A 21,032-nucleotide genomic window follows, 5' to 3' on the forward strand; every position below is an offset into this window, starting at 1 on the left:
CTCTCTTTCTGTGTCTCTCCCCCCCGTGTGTCTTCTCTCTCTCTCTCTCTCTCTCTCTCTCTCTCTCTCTCTCTCTCTCTCTCCTTTCTCTCCGCCTTTTCACTCTTTCCCAATTCTGTCTCTGTACTCCCGTCCCATCTTTCTGCATCTCCCGCCTCTCTAGCTCCCTCCTGGGTAGTTCTAGAAACATACCCATATATGGCCTCCATGTCAAGGATCACAAATGATGACATCACGTGAGGGCCGAAGCCCAAGATGCTCTCTGAGGCAAGTCTGTCTCCCGTGCCCCCAGAGGAACGGAAGGCGGGATTCAGCTTCCTCAGTGCAGTCTTCAAACGAGAAATCTGAGATTCATAACATCTTATAGCTTGGCTTGACATCCGTGATCATGAGGTGGGCCCAAAATAAACTCCCTGCTTCAAAGGAGAGTGTATCAGAAGTGTCTGGCACAGCAGCTGGAAGTTCATGGCCAGCTCAGGAGGCAAACTCAGAGGGCATGTTCTGAGTCCAGACACCGGAGAAATCTCTCTGTTACCCTGACCTGTGTCCCTGCCACAGAGCCTCACAGGTAATGCATGATTTTCACTTGGTCAGAGAGACCTTGCAAAGAATTGCTTGCTGGGTGGTCTGGGACCTGCAGCTGCAGGTCCTGGGCTCACTGGAGATCAGGAGCCAAACTATCCCTGCCTCTCCCTCTGCTTCTGTTCTCCAGCTCTGCAGCATGCTAGATACTTTGACTTTGGGTCTGGGGGCAGAGAATCAGCAATCTGCATGCACTTAGCCATTTCTCTGAAGGACTCTTGGAGCGTCACTCTGCTGTGTGCTTCTGAATGTGGACTCAAAAAAGCAGCGATCAGCAATGCTGTTGTTGGGTCTGTAGGGTCTGTTGTACAGGTGACTTTGAGGAATGCTTTCGGGTCAAGTAAATAATAGATGCTTTCCTTCCTGGGGACTCAATGTCACACCACACTGAGAAAGCAACACACCAACAGTACCATGGGATTTGTGGCAACCTGGGCACCATGGACTCTGCCTGCCATTTCTGGAGGGTTAGGACAGAGTACAGAATGAGAAATGTTGCCTACATGAGACTTGAAAAAGCTGTGGAATGTAGAGATGAAAAATACCTCATGCATACACACGTACACTCGAGGCCACATTCAAGGAGGTGATGGCTTTGGAAAGGACAGATGGAAGGTCTTCGGGGTGAGTGAGGGTCCTCCAGGTAAAGGAGCATCTGGGGCAAAGGCAGATGAGTCATGGGAAGAGGGATGTGGCTGCTGAGGGAGAGTCCTGGGGGTGAAGAGTGGAGGCAGATCGGGGGCTCAGGGGAGGTACAGTTTACTCCAGGCCAAGAGGAAGATAGAACATGTTCTAAAAGTGTCTGAGCAGAGCGAGGAAGGTGGGATTTCCTGGGAAGCCAGGGAGCTGGACAGGAATGAGGAGGCCAGTGACTTTGAGAAGTGGCAGATGTGACAGAGCTCTGAAGCAGGGCAGGGGCTGAGCCCTGCCTGGGGCAGGAAAACTCTTTGCAGGAAGACTCCTTCTCAGTGAGGCAGGGCTTAAGGGAGCTCAGAGGCGCTCAGGCAGATTGCAGACCAGGGCCCAGCCACAGTCAAACCTCAGTCACAACCAGTTAATGTCCCAGGTCACTTCCAAAACACTGGGATGGGTATTTAATGTGGGAGCCTCAAGGCAGCATTCAGGAATTTTCTTCCTCTCCCAAGTGAGGTCTTCAATGACCAAACAATGAAAACGGTCCAGTTTCCACTGTGCACATAATATGGATAATTTTTCTCCCTAGATCCCCTCTCAAGGCCATCACGAGTTTGAGGTGACTGTTATTCCCATTTTCCAGATTTGAAAACGGAGGTTATGAGAGGTTAAAGGTCTTGCGTTAGGCTGACCACCTACAAGGTGTTGGGAATCAGCACTCAAACCCAGGCCTCCTGGCCTCAGGGAATCATGTTTATAACCACAGCTTCCTGCTGCCCTATGGGGCAGGAGTAGTGGCAATCAGCATCGTTGTGAAGCCAGCAGAAATTTCCCTGGCACCTTCAGGGCATCATAAGACACAACGTAGGCTAGATCTAAGAATCTTACATAAGGAGGCACAGAAAAACCTCTCAATTATCTCATGCCCTTCCCCTTCTGAGCTGCAGGGCCTCAGTCTGCCTGGAGGGGGCGCTGTCACCAGCCAGGTTCCACCCCCAGTTCTCTTTCCTAAGCCCCATGGTTTGGAGTAATCAATGTTGAAAAAACTGCAGAGGGGTCTGGAGGTGCCAGGAATGTTTAGGGGAGATGCTAGTGAAATAAAAGTTGATTTTCTAACCTGCCTGGCTGCTCCTTCATCTTCTTCTTCTTCTTCTTCTTCTTCTTCTTCTTCTTTTTTAAAAGAAGTATAAAAGGAGAGAAGGAGACAGAACAGCTGGAGGGGAAGAAAAAGAATTAAATAGAGAGGTGGAAACAGGAACTCAGAAGCAGGGAGGGTAAAGAAAGGAAGAGCCTTGGCTTGGTGAGATCTCGGTTAAAAAAAAACAATTTACTTTTAATTTTGTGTGTGTGTGTGTATCTCCTGTGTGTATGTAAGTGCACCTGTGCTGTGCAGTGCCTGTGGAGGACAGAAGAGGGCATTGGATCCCCTGGACCTGGAGTTACAGAAGGTTATTAGCCACCATGAGGGTGCTGGGAACTGAACCCGGGGCCTCTGCAAGAGCAGTTGGTGCTCTTAACTGCTGAGTCATTTCTCCAGCCCTCAAGACCTGGGTTAAAATATTCTCAGGCAGACCCATGCAGTTGGTAGGGCTGAGAGAGCCCCTACCTAACCTAAGCCTCCTACTCAGAACCCCTGTGTCCTGCCACCCAGGACCCCTGCCTCACAATGCCCCCAGAACAGAACAGAACCAGCTTGGCCCTTGGGCTGGAGCACCATGGCAGGCTGGGGGCAGCCACTGTCGCAGGCTCAGAAGTGGAGTGGCTAGCCAAGCCTCCTACTCAGAACCCCTGTGCCCTGCCACCCAGGACCCCTGCCTCACAATGCCCCCAGAACAGAACAGAGCCAGCTTGGCCCTTGGGCTGGAGCACCGTGGCAGGCTGGGGGCAGCCACTGTCGCAGGCTCAGAAGTGGAGTGGCTAGCCTCTCCCACCCATCACCGTCACTTCAGGCTGTTGGCACAGATGGCAGAGCTTGGCATTCCTCGAGCCTAGGCAGAAACTGGGTCAGGGACCTGGAATCCTGTGTCCAGTTCTGTTGGCTGAGCCACACTGTTATGTCTGGCTGTGCTGGGAGGACAGAGTGCAGGACACTGGCTGGTCTCTGCAGGGTCAGGAGGTAGAGGAGGGGTCCTCCATCCGGGCAGCTAGGATGAAGGTGACACAAGGGTCTAGAGGGGCAAAGCTTGGAGGCCCTGGGAGAGCAGGAGGGAAACCTGGCTTTTCTGATGCCTCTTAGCTGCTGCTGACCTGCAATGGCTCAGGCCAGGCCTTTGGGTCTATGTGGAACTTACTCCTTTGAACTCAGTATTTGCCACAAAAAAAGCAGTTTTTTTCTTTCTTCCTTTTCTTTATCTTTTTGAAATGGTTTCCTCAATGTAACACCCCTCCAATAAATTACCGAGATATATTGTTAGGGTTTCAGACAACTCAAGACAGGTCTGCCCAGATTTGGGCCAGCAAAGGGAAAGTAGGACACTCTGCTTCAGACAGACTCTTGGTTTCCTCCTTCTGTGTAATGGGCCTTTGGTCTAGGGTATGGTGGAGTGAAGGCAGAGCCAGCTTTGGACAGGATCAAATTCCACTGGGTAGCCTTATGCAGTGATGTCCCCTCTCTGAGCCTCAGTTTCCCTTCCATACAAAGGGAGAAGAAACCAGTGTGGTGGTATTGATTGCATTCTGCAGCCCTGAGCCTATCTTCATCACCTCCAGAAACCCCTGACCAGGCCTCTAAATCCCTAAGGCCTTGACATCCCAGAGCTGGATGGAGGAATCAAACTCCCAGAAGTCCTGAGGCCTATTACAGGAACTTCTCCCAGGGTGATGTGGAAAATGTCTACACTCCAGATAGGGCTTCAGTGGCAGACCAAAGTATGATTTGACCAAAGCCCAACTTGGCCAATCAATGAGTTTATTGGACTTACTTACAGAGCACAAGTGAGGAGCTACTTACAGGAGTATGGGTGACCCCAAAACAGCTGTAGCACTGGAAAGTGTCACCACAGCATGGATGATGGCTTCCCCATGCATAGGTGGGGTTCCCCCTTCAGTTAACCTCCCACTGTCTGTATACTCTAGCACATCTCAAGACCATGTGTAACATGGGCAGAATTCCATATAGCTGGCTGGGGGAATGCAGGAGGGAGTGTCTTAGACCTCAGGTGAGGGTCTGATGACATTCCTACCCTTCCTTCTATGAGAAAAGGTCAATGGACCCAATCTTGGGGATCTCTTATAAGTACTCACAGCTACTCCGTGATGATGGTGATGGACGTTCTTATTGGAGGACAGAGGTAATTAAAGGCTCTGACCCCAGAGGCCCATCAGCCCTGTCTCCTGCCAAAGGCCCATCCTGGGGTTGGGGGCACTTGGGTCTCACTCCTCCCCCATCTTAGCCAGAGCAGAAACCTGGATCCAGAGGGGTGAGGCATAGGGTTGCTTGTAGGACCCCTCACCCCTGCCTCAGTGTTCGGGGCCAGAGTGTCTGATGAAAAGAGAGGCAGGCAGACATGCTCTCTGATTCCCTGCCACTTGCATTCTGGGTCTCCCCATCTGCACAATAGGAAATATACCCCCAGGGGTACTGAGGTCAAAGGATTCTGTACAGGACAGTGATTAGACACAGTCCAGGGCCCACAGACTAGCTTTCGGAATAGTAGGGCCAGAAAGGAAAGAAGGCCTCCACATTTCTAGTCATGAGCCACAGCTGGAGTATGCCTCAGTGTCCTCGGGTCCTCTGGACCTTGGGGAACAGCAGAAGGAGGAGGAGTTCTGATGGTAGGTGGGCACTGAAGTGAAACTGCATGACCGACGGATGGAGCAAGGAATAACCAGTTTGCTCCCCATTTCCTCTGCATTCCAGGCTAGCCCAAGCAGCTGGTTTTAAGGTCACCTCAGGCTAAGGATCTTGGACTATTGGGAGTCCCTGAAACTTTAGGAATTGGTTGGTAGATACTCTGTATATGTGAGTATTGTATACATAGCCATCTTTCAGCATCTGCAAAAGATGGGTACCAGGACTCCACAGAGAGCAAAACCCAGGATGCTTAAGTTCCTTACACGAGATGTGTAGCATGTGCATCGAGCCTGTGCAATGCTCCCACATACACTGAAATCCCGAGGTTACTTGTAACACTCTATGTCCATAGATGTTGTGCTGTATTGTTTAGGGAATAATGACAAGAAAAACATTTGTACATATTCACAGTTACCTGAGCAATTTTTTCTAAAGATTTTTGATCAGAAGTTAATTGATTTAATAGGTGCAGAACCCACAATACAGAGGGCTGATGATATATGTACATATATATGTATACGTGCAAATATTATCCTTATATGTATCATATATAAGGACTCATATTGGGGCTCATACTGTATATTTAGACAGTAAGATGGGCGTACATATGTTATGTTATATATGTATAGAATGTAGTATATATTATTAAAAGGATTATATTATATAGCAGGTGGTTCAAACTACAAACATATATGAGAGTATAAATTAGTCACACAGACATATACACACACATGTATAGACAGTATTTTAAAGAATTTTATTTATTTATTTATTTTTATTTTATGTGTATGAATGTTTTGCATGCATGCATGCATGTTAAGTGCATCTGTGTATGCAATACCTGAGGAAGCCAGAAGAGGGCGCAAGATCTCCTGGAACTGGAGTTTTGGACAGTTGTTAGCAACCATGTGGGTGCTGAGAATCAAATCTGGGTCCTCTGAAAGAGTACCAGTGCTCTTAACCACTGTACCATCTCTCCAGCCCCTAGGGAGTGTTTAAAATATAGTCTTTATTCTGGCCCTAGCTTCTCCTCAAACCTTAAAAAGCAACAGCAGCAGGACTGGGGAGATGGCTTACTCAGTAAGGCATGTGTATGGAGTTCTCCAGAACCTATGTAAAAGCTTGGCAGGTGTGGCAGCTGCCTGCCATCCCAGCACTTGGGAGGCAGAGATACGGAATCTCCTGGGTAAGCTGGAGAGGTAGACTAGCTGGAATTGGTGACCTGTGGATTCAGCAACAGGCTGTCTCAATAAATAAAGTAGAGAGGGGCCAGAGAGTTGGCTCAGTGATTAAGAGCACTGGCTGCTCTTACAGAGGACCCAGGTTCAGTTCCCAGCACCCTGGAATCCCCTGGGTAAGCTGGAGAGGTAGACTAGCTGGAATTGGTGACCTCTGGATTCAGCAACAGGCTGTCTCAATAAATAAAGTAGAGAGGGGGCAGGAGAGTTGGCTCAGTGATTAAGAGCACTGGCTGCCCTTACAGAGGACCCAGGTTCAGTTCCCAGCACCCACATGGCTGCTAACAACTGTCTGTAACTCAGGTTCCAGGGGATCCGACACCCTCTTCTGACCTCTGTGGGCACTGGATACACATACACATATGCAAACAAAACACTCATACACAGAAAATAAAAATAATTTTAAAAATAGATACACTCATACAGGTTCACCTGCACATGTACCCATAACACACACACACACACACACACACCAAGAATGCTAACATCTGTCCGTAACTCAGGCTCCAGGGGATCCGACACCCTCTTCTGACCTCTGTGGGCACTGGATACACATACACATATGCAAACAAAACACTCATACACAGAAAATAAAAATAATTTTAAAAATAGATACACTCATACAGGTTCACCTGCACATGTACCCATAACACACACACACACACACACACACCAAGAAAAAAGAAAAAAATGCAGCAAGTGGCTGCTCTTAGTTACATGAGACTAGAGAGTCCGGAGTGAAGTCAGGTCTAGCCTCCAGCCCCTTTCTTGTCATGACCTCTCTGGGCATGTCTCTGTTTCCCTACTGTTGGATGAAAAAGCCACACTTTACCACAGACTCATGCTGTTGTTCAAACAGCAACGAATGTCAGTGTGCATACGGTGGCGAGGGAAGGCTCTTTGGTTCTGAGACTCTTGTGTTGGGCAGTAGAGCTCTGAGGTGGAATGTGGCTCAGAGCCTTGGGCCTTGCTCAAGAGCAGAGCACAGCAGCGTGCCCTTCACGTTCATGTTCCAGTGGACACGTGAAGTGGACCGGAGCTGAAACCACATACAGCTCTCGCTACATGTGCCGTGTACTGTTATATAACTTGAGTCACCTAAGAGCTTCTGTTGTCCTGTGCAGATGGTCACCTTGTGCAGTCAAGCTGGAAATGGGGGAGGGGTTCCCCAAGGTCTAGGACAATAGGGGGTGGAGGGGCATGAGGCCCTGGGGCTGGAGGAATTGGGACACATGGGTAGACTGATCTTTCACAAGGCTGGGTTGAGGTCAGGTGTCCATCTACCTCAGCTCTGACACCATCCCACCTTGAAGCACTGCTCAGCAGGCATGAGGCCAGGCTGGGAGGCAACAGTCACCTCTGTGCCAAGAAAAGGTTGGCTTGGGGGTTCCTTTCACCTTGGCCTTTCCCATTTAAGGGGAGCCAGGGAGAGGGTGAATCCCTTAAGGACTCACTGAAAGCTGCCAGCCAGGGCAGGACCCAAGTGAATAGGAATAAGTGGAGGCTGCCTACCGGAGCTGGGAATCACATTCAGATTTTCCTAGCCCTGATCTGTGTGTCAGATGTTATTCTACATGTTTACCATTCCATCATGTCATCTGTAAAGGCAGCCACAGGCCTAGGCTGTTAGTGTGTCACCACTTCACACACGGGCAGCTCAAGGCCTGCTTCTGAGTAGACTGCTTCCCCTCACATGGCCAGCAGATGGCAGGGTAGAGCTAGAGCCAGGCAGGTGATGGCCAGGGTCATGAAGTGTCTTCCCCTGTGTGGTAAACCATTGGTCTTTTAAGGGACTAAAACCTTATTGACTGCAATGACCACTCTACACTTATTAAACATCTGCTGTGTGCCTGGACTCGGGTTAGGTCCTGGGGTTTTGACAGGTATGTGAAACTGTCTTGCTCTCCAGAAGTTTCTGGATGCCGTAGGCTGGTGGGTCCATTGCAGGCAGTCTGGATGGCAGCTGAGAAGTTGCCTGGTCAGCCTACCAACAAATACAGCGGCTCTCTGCCACATGCCTGGCCTTGGCTAGAGGGGCTGGACACAGAAGGATGGCTGCAGCCCATACTCCTGCCTCTGCCTTCCAACCTTGTCCTGTTTCCTCATAGGACCTCATCCAGGATGTGACCGCCTCCCACTGTAGCCCCCAACAATGACACACAACCATGCACAGGAGCCCTGAGGCCAAGCAGGGAGGAAAGGTCGCCTTTCAATGCTGGTTTTGATCCTTACCACAACCCAACTGGGGTTGCAGCTTCTTGGCCCATTTCACAGATTGGAAACTGAGGCCCAGTTAGAAGAGCACTGTTGTATGCCAATTCAAGTCCTCCAGACAGCTGACTCTGACGCTTTACAGAGGCTGCCTTGGAGGGGAGCCCCAGGAACCAACACTGTAGAGTGCCACAGAGAGCAAGAGGTGCCTCAGGAAACTCTGGGGAAGCCTAACTCCCCTGCAGCTATGGCCTGGTCAGCCCTGGACCACTCCTGCATGCCCAGGGCCTGGCTGGTGAGGCTCCCTGGACCTACTCTTCCTGGGAAAAGGCTATTTCTACTCTTGGAGGTCTCCCAGTGGGGGTGGGATTCAGGTCTGGAATGGGAAGTAGCCCAGAGACATTACCCACTTGCTCAGAACCCACAAGGGGCCTATTATTCTGATCAACACTTCTGGAGTTGCCTGGAGAAACACTAGGTCTGAGGTTTGTTTGGGGTTCAAGATTTCAATCCCAATTTCCCCCAGGCACGCCTTTCTCCTCTTTCTTTGAACCCTAACTTCCCCACCCATAAAATGAGGTGGATGACACAGGGAACTCAAGCTCCATTTAACTTAATTGTTTAATTCAATTTGTATTCGTATTTTTTGGTGGTGTGGGAGATGGAGTCCAGGGCCTTGAAGACTCCAGGGAAGCACTCTACAATGGAGCCAGGTTCCCTGGAGTTCTTCAAGATGGATCAGTGGGAGCATGAAGTCAACTCAGTGAAAGAGTTTCTTAGCTGGAGGGGCTGCTGTGAGCTGATGGCCTGTGACAGATGTGAAGTCCCTGGATGGCATCCAGTGTCCAGCAGGTGGCCACTGGCCGCTGCTGGGCTTGGGAGGGAGCATGTGGGGAGCACACTTGTAGCCAGAGCTGCCAGAGCCTTCAATCAGCCTTTGCCAGGTTCAGGGTCAAAACTGTCCAGATGCTGCCTGGAGGGCCCCTTTCAAAGCCCAGCACATGTATCCTCCTCAGCCCAAGTGCCCAGGTTGGGACAGGAGGGCCAGAGCATAGGCTATAGTCCATACTGCCATTTAACACATAGAGAAACCAGATTTATTGGAACAGTCCTGTAATCCCAGTATGAGGGAGACAGGAGCAGGATTTCTGTAAGTTTAAGGCCAGCCTGGTCTACATAGTAAGTTCCAGGCCAGCCAGGGATACACTGTGAGATCCTATCTCAAAAGACAAACAAACCAACCCAAAACACAGATGGGGAAACGGAGACCTGAGAGAGGAAGGCGGGTGCTTGTAGCTCACCAGAGACACAAACCCAAGCCTCTTGAGTCCCAGTCCCAGCTCTTTCCACAATAAACAGAACCGTGCTGCGCAGCTATAGAATACATGCCCCTAGTATCAGGCACAAAGTAGTTGAGGTGGCTACACCCCTCTTCTCCCCTAGTGTGGAGCACAGTGCCCTCACACCACTGCTTTACAACAGCATTGCTCAGGGTGGGACAGGGCCTTAGCACGTTTTCAAGTCTCAGCCAGGCCTGTGGGCTGCCTTCAACAAAGCTCCACTAACACTGGCTTAAACCTCAAGGCTCCCATCTTTACCTAACAAGTATACTAGGGTGCACAGCCAGCATTGATTCAGTAGCTCAGAAAACCATCCTTCCATCTGTCAAATTCAGTGTTGTTCTCTCTGTCAAAATCATTGCACCAACCTATCATTTACTCTGTCAAACCCATAGTCACAAAGTGGCTGCCACTGGCCAAACATCAAGTCCTCTATTCACAAGATGGGGCTGAAGCAAGGAGTAATTTCCTTCACTACTCTGTCTTTTATTAGGGAAGAAAGTCTTTCCCAGGAACACCTCAGGAGAATTCCCATTTCACCTCTTTGGGAAAAACCTAGGCTTCAAGCCCACCTCTAGATTAGTCGCTGGCCAAGAGGGTGAGATTTTCTGTTGTCTTGGAACAGCCATGATTCTTCCATAGGACGGGGCACAGGGCACATGGTTGTCTGGACAAAGCAAAGTTCTGCTTTCAAGGAAGATGAAATGGCTGTCAGGTGGGCATCAGCAGGGCTAGTCCTACAACGAACTTTAACCTCTTTACATATGGCACTGGCTGCTAAAATGGGGTCCAGGGTCAAGTTCACTCTGGAACCTCTGGCCACAGACCAGGAATTCTTCTTTCAGAAGAGTCAGAGTGGACTTTCCAGAAGAGGGACACTTGTTCAGAGGCTTTGAGAAGTGAAGAGGAGTTCTAAGAGAACTCACAGAGAAGAGAGGAGGCATGTCAGGCCAAGCCAAGTAAAGACACTGGGGTGGGATGGAAGGTCAGGTACAGGGAGGAAGAGAGTAAAGGGGCAGGAAGTCGTGGCAAGAGCTTCCTTCATGGGCAGAGCAGGGGCTGGGTGTGCTCTGGGCACAGAGGGTGGGTAAATGGGGAAGTCAGGGTAGGGAGACCACCTGGAAGTGTCTGCAGAGGCTGGGGAGAAAGATGCAGGGGAGAACATAGGAAGGCAGCTTCGTGTCCCGGTTGTCCCTCTTGCCCTTCTGCTGTCTCTGATGTCTGCAGCCACAGCCAGCTATGTTTGGAAGAGCCCGGAAGTGTTGGGAAAAGACTCTTGTTTTCTGGGGCTCCATAGAGCAAGTGTCAGGGATGCTGTAGGGTCTAAACCAAAGAGCTCCTCCAAGGGGGCCTCTCTTTGTGGTGTGTGCACGTGCGTGTGTGTGTGTGTGTGTGTGTGTGTGTGTGTGTGTGACCTTCCAAGGACTGGCCCGGCTTTGCCTGTGCTTTCTGGCCCGATATTTATGAAAATAGACAACTCCTAGTCACCTGGGCTCATCTTCAGATGAGGCTGACAGGTTGACAGCTGGGCCACACTCCCAGGACTCTGATTCCCAAGGGCTGAGGTGGGGCTTAGGCACCCATACTTTCTGATCAGTACTTGATGTGCATATTAAGTAGCTGGGCCATCTCAGTGTGGTGTGCTCACGTGGAACAATGTGTGCACAAGTCACATGTGAAGGACTTTAGGAACTCTTGGGGGGCCCACTGCACCATGCAAGCACTCAGCTGGGGAGACATGAGGGACCTATCTCCTGTCCCATACTGTGGTCCTGGCATGCCCCTGCAGACTGCAGCTTCCCAAAGAGAACCGTTTTTCTGACTTCCATTATTGTGGGTAGTTGTGTCTGTTCTGGAACTTGATAAAAGCATCATCATGGAATGTATATACACATGAACCATGCACATAACTTCCTGTCATCTGTGGCTCAGTATTGTTTTGATTCATCCTTGTATACGGCTGTGTGTTTTCATGGGTGTACACTGTCCATCCTGTGACTGTCATCCTGGGACTGTCATCCAGTGTATGTCACCCCATGCATTCCAGTTGCATTCATATCAATGGTGCTGCTATGAATATTCTAGCCCCTGCTTGTTGGCACAGATGTCCCTTGTTCTTTGGAACACACCCAGAAGGGGATCATCAGGACATAGGACATGTGTGTGTTCAGTGTTAGCAAATGCCATTGGTTTTCTAAAGTGGTTTTGCCATTTTCTACTTCTCCTGATATTGGGGAGGTACTGGTGACCCCACGCCCTCCCTGGTGACCCTATGTCCTTCCTCCCCAGTAACCTTACATCCTCCCTGCCTCCTGCATTTTCAGTCATTTTCACATAGGGTGTGTGTGTGTGTGTGTTGGGAGGAGTTGTGTTGCTTTGAATTTGAATTTCCCCAAACACTAATGACATGAATGCCTTTTGGCATTTTGGCTCTGGACCATTTGGATGTGCTCTCTGAGAAGTGCCACACTGTCTCCTGGGTACTGGCTAGCTAGAGCCACAAGAACAACACAGGGCAGGGCCCAGGCTCCAAGGAAACAGATGTAACTCCTCCTTTCCCTGAGGATGACAGGCTTGCTCTCTCATGTGCCTGGTGTGTTGTGACACCACTGGCATCCACTTGGTAGAGCAAGTCACGTGGGCTTGGTCCTAATATCACAGGGAAAGGAAGACACATCTGTCTCCAGGGAAATGGGTGCATATTTCCTGAACCACCCAGAGCAGAACCCTGGCATTTGGGGGTAGTTTTTAAAGACCTCAGGTGATTCAGATGCTCAGATAAGGCTGAGAACCATTGAAGTCATGCTGCAAGCCAGCCAGCAAACATGACAGGCTGGACAGACTCTATTTCCTTCCATGAAAGGGTTTCACTTAGCCTGCTCTTTTCTCTTTGAGGCATTTTTATCTGTTAAGAAGGTCCCCCTAATGAAACTGTTTAATAACTGGTGTTAACTAGATCATGCAATCCCAAGCATAAGCCTGTGTCTGACTCATCTCCAGTGTTCTCAGCCCTCCCACTGTGAGGAGCAATGGGGAAATGCCAGGGTGGGCCACAGCTGTGACCTTACTGGAGGAATGCACATGCGGCTGTGTAGGCTCCAGAGGCAGGATTCAGGATGTGGGAATCTCTGTATCCCCAGGAGAGTGCCTGACCCAAAGTAGTTGCACAAAAAATAACCTCTCCAGTTAATGTATGCAGTCATACCTGTATAGATAAGGCTTCCTGGAAGGGAAAGATGAGTGGTAGGTGGGTGGATGTCTGCACAGATAGCTGTAGCAAAGGATGGGCAGGAAGAGGTGTGGATAAATGGTTGAGTGGGTGGGCAGATAAGAGGATGGTTGATGGACTGGTGGGTGGATAACTGGGTAGATGGGTGGATGGGTAATTGGCAGGTCAGATAGGCAGATGAATAGTGGTGTATGGGAGAATTGGGGTTAATGGTTGCATGTATGGACTGATCAATGGGTTGAAGATGGAAGGATGGGTAGGTGGTTGGATGCTTGGACACGTGGGCAATTGGGAGGATGGATGGGAGGATGGATGAATACAGTTGTGTATAGACTGATGGATGAGAGGATGAATAAGTGGATGATGGTTTGAGAGATGGGTGGACTGGTGGATAGATGAGTGGATAGCTGGCTGGTGGGCATTTAGATGGATCCCACAGCCTAATGAACAAATTTTAAAAAAAACCGTGTGGGCTGGGGAGATGGATCAGCAGTTAAGAAAGCTTGCTACTCTTGTAGAGGTCCTGAGTTCATTTCCCACCACCCAGACTAAGTAGTTTCCAACAGCTTATAACTTCAGCTCTGTGGGGATCTGACACCCTCTTCTGGTTTCTGAGGGCACCCACACTCACATGCACAAACTAATATGTACACACATATGCATATACATTAAAAATGTGTGATTGCACAGCCTTCCCTGTGGGTAAACATGGCTGTCTTGCAGAGCACGTAGTGACCAGGGTGGTCTGGGTCTCCTCACAGGGTTTTCTCACCCGCTGTGTCCTTGTCCCTGCTGAGTTTCTCTTCTGGAAGCTGGGGGAGAGGTGGCCGAGATGGCAACAGAGATCAGCGCTCGGGGCAGGCAGCGTGCCATTGGACATGAAGAGTATAGCCTGTACAGCAGCCTGAGCGAGGAGGAGCTGATCCAGATGGCCATTGAGCAAAGCCTGGCAGACAAGACGCGGGGCCCAGCCCCTACTGAAGCTGCGGTGTCCTCTCAAGCCAACCGCCAGCCAAGCCATTTCTACCCGTGGACCAGGTGAGTAAGGCAAGACTGATGAGGGGAGGTAGGCCTCTGGGCATCCACAAGCTGCAGATGCCCCAGGCTGTCCAAACCAAACAAAATTATCCTGGACCTTGTGACACTTTAATTGTCTGCATTTGTCATCTAAACACACTGAGCTCTGACAGTATCAGTCATTCTTTGGTGTTGGTGGGGATGGAATCCAGGAGGTCTGTGGATACAGAATTGTAATGACCAAGACCCTTACATAAATATCATTACATCTACATATAACCGACTCACGTCTTCTCTATAGATCTCTTATAATATTGAATCCAATGTGATTGCTATGCAAAAGTCCGTCATATTGTATCATTCAGGGAATAATGACAGGAGAAAGGTCTAGACATGCTCAGTATAGAACTCTGCTTTTCAAATATTTTTGACCTCAAGTTGGTTGACTCCATGAGTGTGGAACTTACACAAAAATATATAGGGTGGACTCTATATTCCTCCCTTCATTTAATTCTCTTAAGAACCTTCTACTGTCCCATTTTAAAGATGAGGAACTCGAAGCCCAAGACTGAATTACTGGCCCAGGGTCACACAGCTGATTGCTTGGAGTTGTCTAAATCCAAAACCCAGGTTGGGTTTACACTACTGCTCTATGCTTGAAAGCAAGGGAGTGGTGTACAGAGTGGGGCCAGTGCTTCCAGCCCTGCTGGGTAGTGTCCGGGAAAACACACCTGCAACACAAACATCATCTACCCCGAGTCCTCATTTTGCCCCCCTCCCTGCCTCAGTACCCTCTCAGCATCTTAGGCTTTCTAAGATTGCCATCTAAGTCAACCTGATGAGCTGTGTTCGTAATCCACAGTACGTCTCAGACATTTGGAATCACATAAAAAACAGAGAAACATGAAAAACTGTATAGCTTTGAAATTTTTATTTATATTTTAAATACTTTTTAAATTTTATGTGTATGAGTATTTTATCTGCATATATGTAAGTGTACCTGTGTTGTACAATGCCTGTGGAGGCCAGAAGAGGGCGTCAGATCCCCTGAAACAAGAGTTATGCATGGCTCTTGGCTGCCATGAGGGTGCTGGGAATTGAACCCAGGTCCTCTGGAAGAGCAGCCAGTGCTCGTAACCTTTGAGCCATTTATCCAGTCCTAAAAGATTTATTTTTGAGACAGAGCCTTGCTCAAGCTGGTCTAGAACTCACTATGTAACCCAGGCTGGCCTCAAACTCCCAATCTTTGGCCTCCTCAGTGCTGGGGTTAAGGCATACACCACTATGACCCACAATTTGCATATATTTTATTTCTAACAATCATCCCCATTCATCACCAATATAAAAAAATTGCACATGATGGGTGGGTAGGATGGCTCAATTGGTAAGGGTGCTTGCCACCAAGTCTGATGACCTGTGTTCAATCCCTAGAACTCACACAATTGATAGAGAACTGGCAAGTTATCCTCTGACCTCCACATGTGCACTGTGACACATGCGTGCCTACACACATATACACACACATAAAATAAATGAGTCAGTGTTAAAGTTTTTAAAATTACATATGGGGTTTCTAACTTTCTTGTCAAGCTTTTGAAATCATGTGTATTTCACACTCACAGCCTGGTCCCATCCACTGCATCCATATTCCAAGTACTCATTAGCCACAGGTGGCCAGGGCCACCATATTGGGCAGTGTGGATCTATGGGAAGCTTTCTTTATAGAGACAGTTGGAAAGACAATCAGCAATTGATTTTCAAGGACTTTTAGGACAGAAATATATAAATTGGAAAATGCTTTTGCTGCCCTGTTCCCTACCTCCAGCCAAGCTCATGTGTATTGGAGTTAGGTATAGATTAACTGCTCTAACAGGTGTATCCATGTGACTATGGGCCCTGGAGCATCACATCTCTGTGTCTTCAGACGCCAGTGAACCCCTCTGTAACCTTGACTTTGGGCAAGTCCCTCACCCTTTCAGAAAGCCCTGCTTCCTTATCTAACAACAATCTAAATTAATAAAAGTTTCCAAATGTTTAGTCACAACAGACAAGACTCCATGGTGGGATGGGGCCTCTCAGCCCTGTCCCCGGGGTGACACTCATGAGAATTTTACCTCAAGCAACTCTGTCCCTTACTTGGGCTAGTCCATCTCCATCTAGCTGGCTGGGCCAAGGACAGGGCACCCAGTGCTGGAGTCCTCTCTAAAGAGGTGGCAGGCAACCTCCTTGGGCAGCTGGAAGGAGGAAGATTAAGGTTCAGATTCCTAAGCTGGCCCCGAGGACATCCCATTGGGGCCCCAGAAGCCCTGTGCTGGGACCTAGCTCATGTAGTTCCTGTTCTGGTTGGTTCAGCTGCAGTCAGACCACAGGTTCCTCTTTCTCAGGAGGGACCCGATAGAAACAGGGCTTTCGATCTCCAGAGATAGGGTGACTGCAGGAGGCCAAACATCCGCTGGGCACCTGCAGCTTCCTCACCCCTCAGTTGCCCCTCCGGGGGGTGGTGGTCCTAGAACTGAGGACCTGGAACTCCAGACCTGCCCTCTCTGTGAGGTAAGGAGGTAGAGACACACAGTGGTGTTCACATTTGTCTGACCTCTTGGGAAAAAAGGACCCACTGGAAGTGAAACCACTTGCCCAGGGTAAGGCAGCTGTCATCAAAGATCTGGTTCTTTAAAAAAATATTTTATTTATTATTTTTATTTTTTAATGTATATGAGTGTATTGCCTGCATGTAAGTGCACCTGTGTTATGCAATGTCTGCAGAAGTCAGAAGAGGGAGTTGTGATCCCCTGGAACTACAGTATGGACGGACAGCTGTTAGCCACTGTGTGGGTGCTGGGAATTGAACTTGGGTCCTATGAAAGAATAGCTAGTGCTCTTAACTGCTTAGCCATCTCTCCAGTCCCTAAGATCTGACTTTTGAAGGTACATTGAACACCATTCTGGTTGTAGACTCCCATCCCACCCAGATTTAGAGCTGTGTGCTGTCTCTGTCCCTTACGCAGTGACAAAACACATGCTCAGCAGGACCAGGCAGTCTGTAGGCTGCCACATTCTGGCTTTGCTGATCCTGCACAGGGAGGCCTCTTCCTCTTCCTGCCCCCATCTTGAAGCCAGGTTTCAGCCTTGTTACATCACCCTTCATTTATAAGTCTAGGGTCCCCTCAGAATCATGACAAAGTCCCTGAGTTATAGAAAGCGTAGGACCCAAGAGCTCCGCTCACCTTTATGCCTAGATGTTACGATTTCCATCAAACAGACCCAGGATATCATATTGGTCCCAAGGGGCTCTTCTGGATCACAGATTAGATGTCACCTTTTCAGTGAAGCCTTCCCTAACCATTCCCAGGTCAAGCAGCCCATGTGTTTCTCTGGGAGCCTCGAGTCTTTCTTCTGCCCTACAAAGACCTGGGCCTGACTCTTGGGTATCCCAAATAGGCACCCATGAAGAAGTAAATAAAAGAAGAAATGCAGAAGCCATGAAAAGGGGGGTGGGCTTGGGGGGTTCATTTCTTTCCCATCATTTATTTACTGGCTGTGTCACCTGAGGCTGCCCCCTTCAAAAAAATGGCAATGACCAAGCTTTCTTATCTTGCAGTATGCTGTGTGCGTGTGTGCATGTGTGTGCGTGTGCATGCGTGTGTGCATGTGTGCTTGCGTGTGTGTGTGTGTGTGTGTGCGCACATACTCTGGGGATGGAACTCGGGCCCTTTGCTAGGCAAGCACACTATGAGGCAGCAAGTCAGATGAAACAGGTGTAGCACCTTTCCCACTTCCTGAAGCTTGCATTGGCCTCCCTCTGCTCCTCAGTGTGTCTCTGCGGCCCCAACCTCATGCCTGCCTTAGTTTCAAAGGTCAGCTTCTGTCTCGCTTTGGGAAGGTCTCTTGAGAGTGTCCCCAGCTATGCTGTGACTTCTTGGAGACAAGACATGGATGTGTTTACTCCTGTGTCTCAGTGCCTGCCAAAGAGCCTGAATCACTGCAGATACCCAAGGAATGTTTTTAGAAAAATAAACACACTTCAAATTCAATAAAATGCACTGGAGATGTAATTTGTCATTGTCTTGTGACAAAAATGACAGCTGATAGTGTGAAAGGTCCTAGAAAAGGAAACCAGAGCAGTGGCCCAAAGCAAACGCAAGATCCCTTTTCTTTTCATTTTTAATTTTTATTTTTAGTGTATGCGTGTATTGCGTGCATGTAGGTAAGTGCACCCATGTTGTGCAATGTCTGCAGAGGTCAGAAGAGGCTGTTGGATCTCCTGGGACTGGAGTTACAGACAGTTGTTAGCTGCCATGTGGGTACTGGGATTCGAACCTGGGTCTTCTAGAATAACAACCAGTGTTCTCAACCGCTGAGCCATTTCTCCAGCCCAACAAGATCTCTTTTTAAAGCCCTCACCAGGGGAAGCGACGAAACATAACAGTCATGAGGATCCTTTGCCAAGTTTGGCCCACCGAGAGTCCCTGAGAGACACACATAGCTTCTCATTTCATGGGGAAATGGGGTCCTTACACCCATGAAGTAGGGAGCCAGAGACTACCAAGGATGGACCAGCAGAGGGCACCCAGAGCTGGATCTTCAAGGCTTGTAAATGCCTGTATTTTATTAAAGCTTGCACTTTTTGGAAAACCATGGTGGAACACACGAACAGGGACTTACTTGGGCTGATGTGCATGGCTGCAGACAGTTCAAAACAAGCCACCACATTGCATGCAGCCTGGCACCTGGGCATGCCCTCTTTATGAGTGCAGCCTGAAGAGGGCACAGGCTAAGGTGCGCAGGGACACAACAGAGCAGGAGCAGTGGTGGTATTTGTAGAATCTCAGAGGGGAGCAGACAAGTCCCACCTGCATGTCTGCTAGGGCATGACCAGCAGTCACATCCCACCGGTGCAGGTTCCTCTCACCCTGATGACTCAGCCCAGTGGTTTGCTCTGTTGGGAATTCCCCTGCTCAGCCAGCAGAAGGGAAGTGGGGCCTCCAACCCTGGTGTGAAAGCATGAAAGCCGATTGGCTTCCCATTCAGCCTGAGACTCACAGCTTGGGCACTGTGAGCAACCACATGGCTGGACCCCCAAACCAAGTTCATGCACCCTAATTTCAGTGCTTCTAGAACGAGTCCTCCTGCCTTGATCTCAAGCCCTCCCTGTGGTTCTGTGGGTATGTGTCCTTGTCACGCATCTGTGCACTCTGACCATCTTAACGATTCACAAAAATACCTGCAACTCCCGGCCCTGGCACTGGGCTTAGAGTTGGCACACCTTTGTTGAATGGAACCCAGTGTGTCTGTTTCTTCATCTGACTTAATAGGAGTGGTGCACACCTGCCTCTATGGACAGACACGGGATAATGCTTGGAATAGCTGTGTGAACATTTGCCCTGCACAATAGAGACCTGTCACCCTAACCATGTCACTGTACCACATCAGCCTTAGCTCCTCATCCCACCTACCCTCCTTGCTGCTATTACTTTTCAGAGACCAGTCCTAGTTTTAGGTGAAGGCAGCAGTTTTTACCAGTGTGCATCATCCTGTTAAAACCTCTGGACAGTTGTAAGAGACGAGAGGAGGCCCAGGGCTTCATGGAAAGCCCAGGCCTTCTGACTGCAGCTACCTTCTGTGGGCCAGGGAAGGACAGCAGGGAGCACAGGGCCTGTGCAAAGGGGCTGAGTGGGCCAGGCTGGGAACTCCCCTGCCCAGGATGGTGGCTCTTGTATTTGTGTCATACCAAATTTCTCCAGCCACACATGTAGTGAGGAACCTCCATTCTGGTCTTGCCCCTACTTTGCAAATAAGGAGACTGAGGCATAAAGTAGGGGAAGAGCCTTGCTCAAAGACACAGAGCAGTTAGTGTGGAGACCTTGGAGTTGGAGGGAGGATGAAAAGGCAGGAGGGGGCCAGGCTTTGGAGGAGGGAAGGATGTTAAGAGCTGGTCTGACTCTTGGCTCTGCCCTCCTGCTGTCTGGGACCCTGGGCAGTTCCCTCTCTCAGGGCCCCGGTTTGCTCATCTGTAAAAGGCAGCAACATTGATGCCCACTTTGAGGCATACCGAATGAGGACTGGTGAATGAACGTAGGCAGGTGACCTGCACAGCCTGGAGGTGTCTGTCAGAGATGGTGACAGGAGGGGGTGGGGAAGGACGGTGGTGACTGGGAGGACAAAGGTAGTCAGGCTGGCAGCCCGTTTTGAACCAAAGCCCTCAGCCCCTTGTCACTTCTCTCCCCACTCACTCCTCTGCATCACTACCTAGCGTTGCTAAGGGGTCCACAGAGTCTGAGTCTCTGGGTTGTTCTGGAAGAACAGGATCCTTCTCAGGGTCTCCATTACAGCACTTGTACCCCACAGAGTGCCAGCCATGGAGTGATGTCCCCAGTCCCACAGACAGCCTGTATCTTTCACTGTCCAGGCAGAAAGGTGGGTACTACTGAAGTGTCTGGGGTACCAGGGCTGATCTGTCAAGAGACAAACAGGGGCCAAGTTTCCTCTTCCCGCTGAAGCCCCAGCTAAACCCTGAATGGAGTGACTGCAGCACCTCAGCTTTTCCAGTAGAGGGTAATTGACACTTAGCAAGGTGAAAACAAAGTGAATGGCTGACTCACGTTAGGTGCCCGCTGTGTCTGGCAGTCGGAAAATGTGTTTACCGGCTTTGCACCTCTGACTGAAACCTGTGAGAAATGACTTAAAGGAGTAAGGATTCATTTGAGCTCACTATTACAGAGGTTTCATGGTTAGCAACCGGGCCCTGAGGTGTTGCCGAATATCACAGAGGTGGGAGCAAGTGGCAGCAGAGGCTGCTCGCCTCAAAGGAGCCAGGAAGCAGAGAGAGAAAGGGGCCAATTATCTATTCCCTTCAACTGGATCCCATGTCCTATATTTCCATCATCTCCTTATAAAACCATTTGTCCTACTTTTATTTCTGTTGCTACAATAAAAATATCCTGGCAAAAATCAACTTGAGGGAGAAAAGCTTGTAAGTCCAGATTACAGTT

At 49.4% G+C, this 21,032-nt stretch overlaps 1 protein-coding gene across 1 annotated transcript in view; it reads left to right on the forward strand.

The window, feature by feature from the left end:
* The first annotated feature begins 256 nt into the window (after positions 1 to 256).
* The window catches only part of Asb2 (ankyrin repeat and SOCS box containing 2), a 38,510-nt gene continuing 17,734 nt past the window's right edge, over positions 257 to 21,032 (forward strand). The window contains exons 1-2 of the mRNA XM_008821688.2: positions 257 to 568; positions 13,788 to 14,064. Of these exons, the coding sequence (XP_008819910.1) occupies positions 13,859 to 14,064 (206 nt within the window). The 5' untranslated portion in view covers positions 257 to 568; positions 13,788 to 13,858. The remainder of the gene's footprint in view (positions 569 to 13,787; positions 14,065 to 21,032) is intronic.

The sequence above is a fragment of the Nannospalax galili genome, unplaced genomic scaffold (genome assembly GCF_000622305.1).
Source record: "Nannospalax galili isolate Female #2095 unplaced genomic scaffold, S.galili_v1.0 scaffold107, whole genome shotgun sequence".
NCBI lineage: Eukaryota > Metazoa > Chordata > Mammalia > Rodentia > Spalacidae > Nannospalax > Nannospalax galili.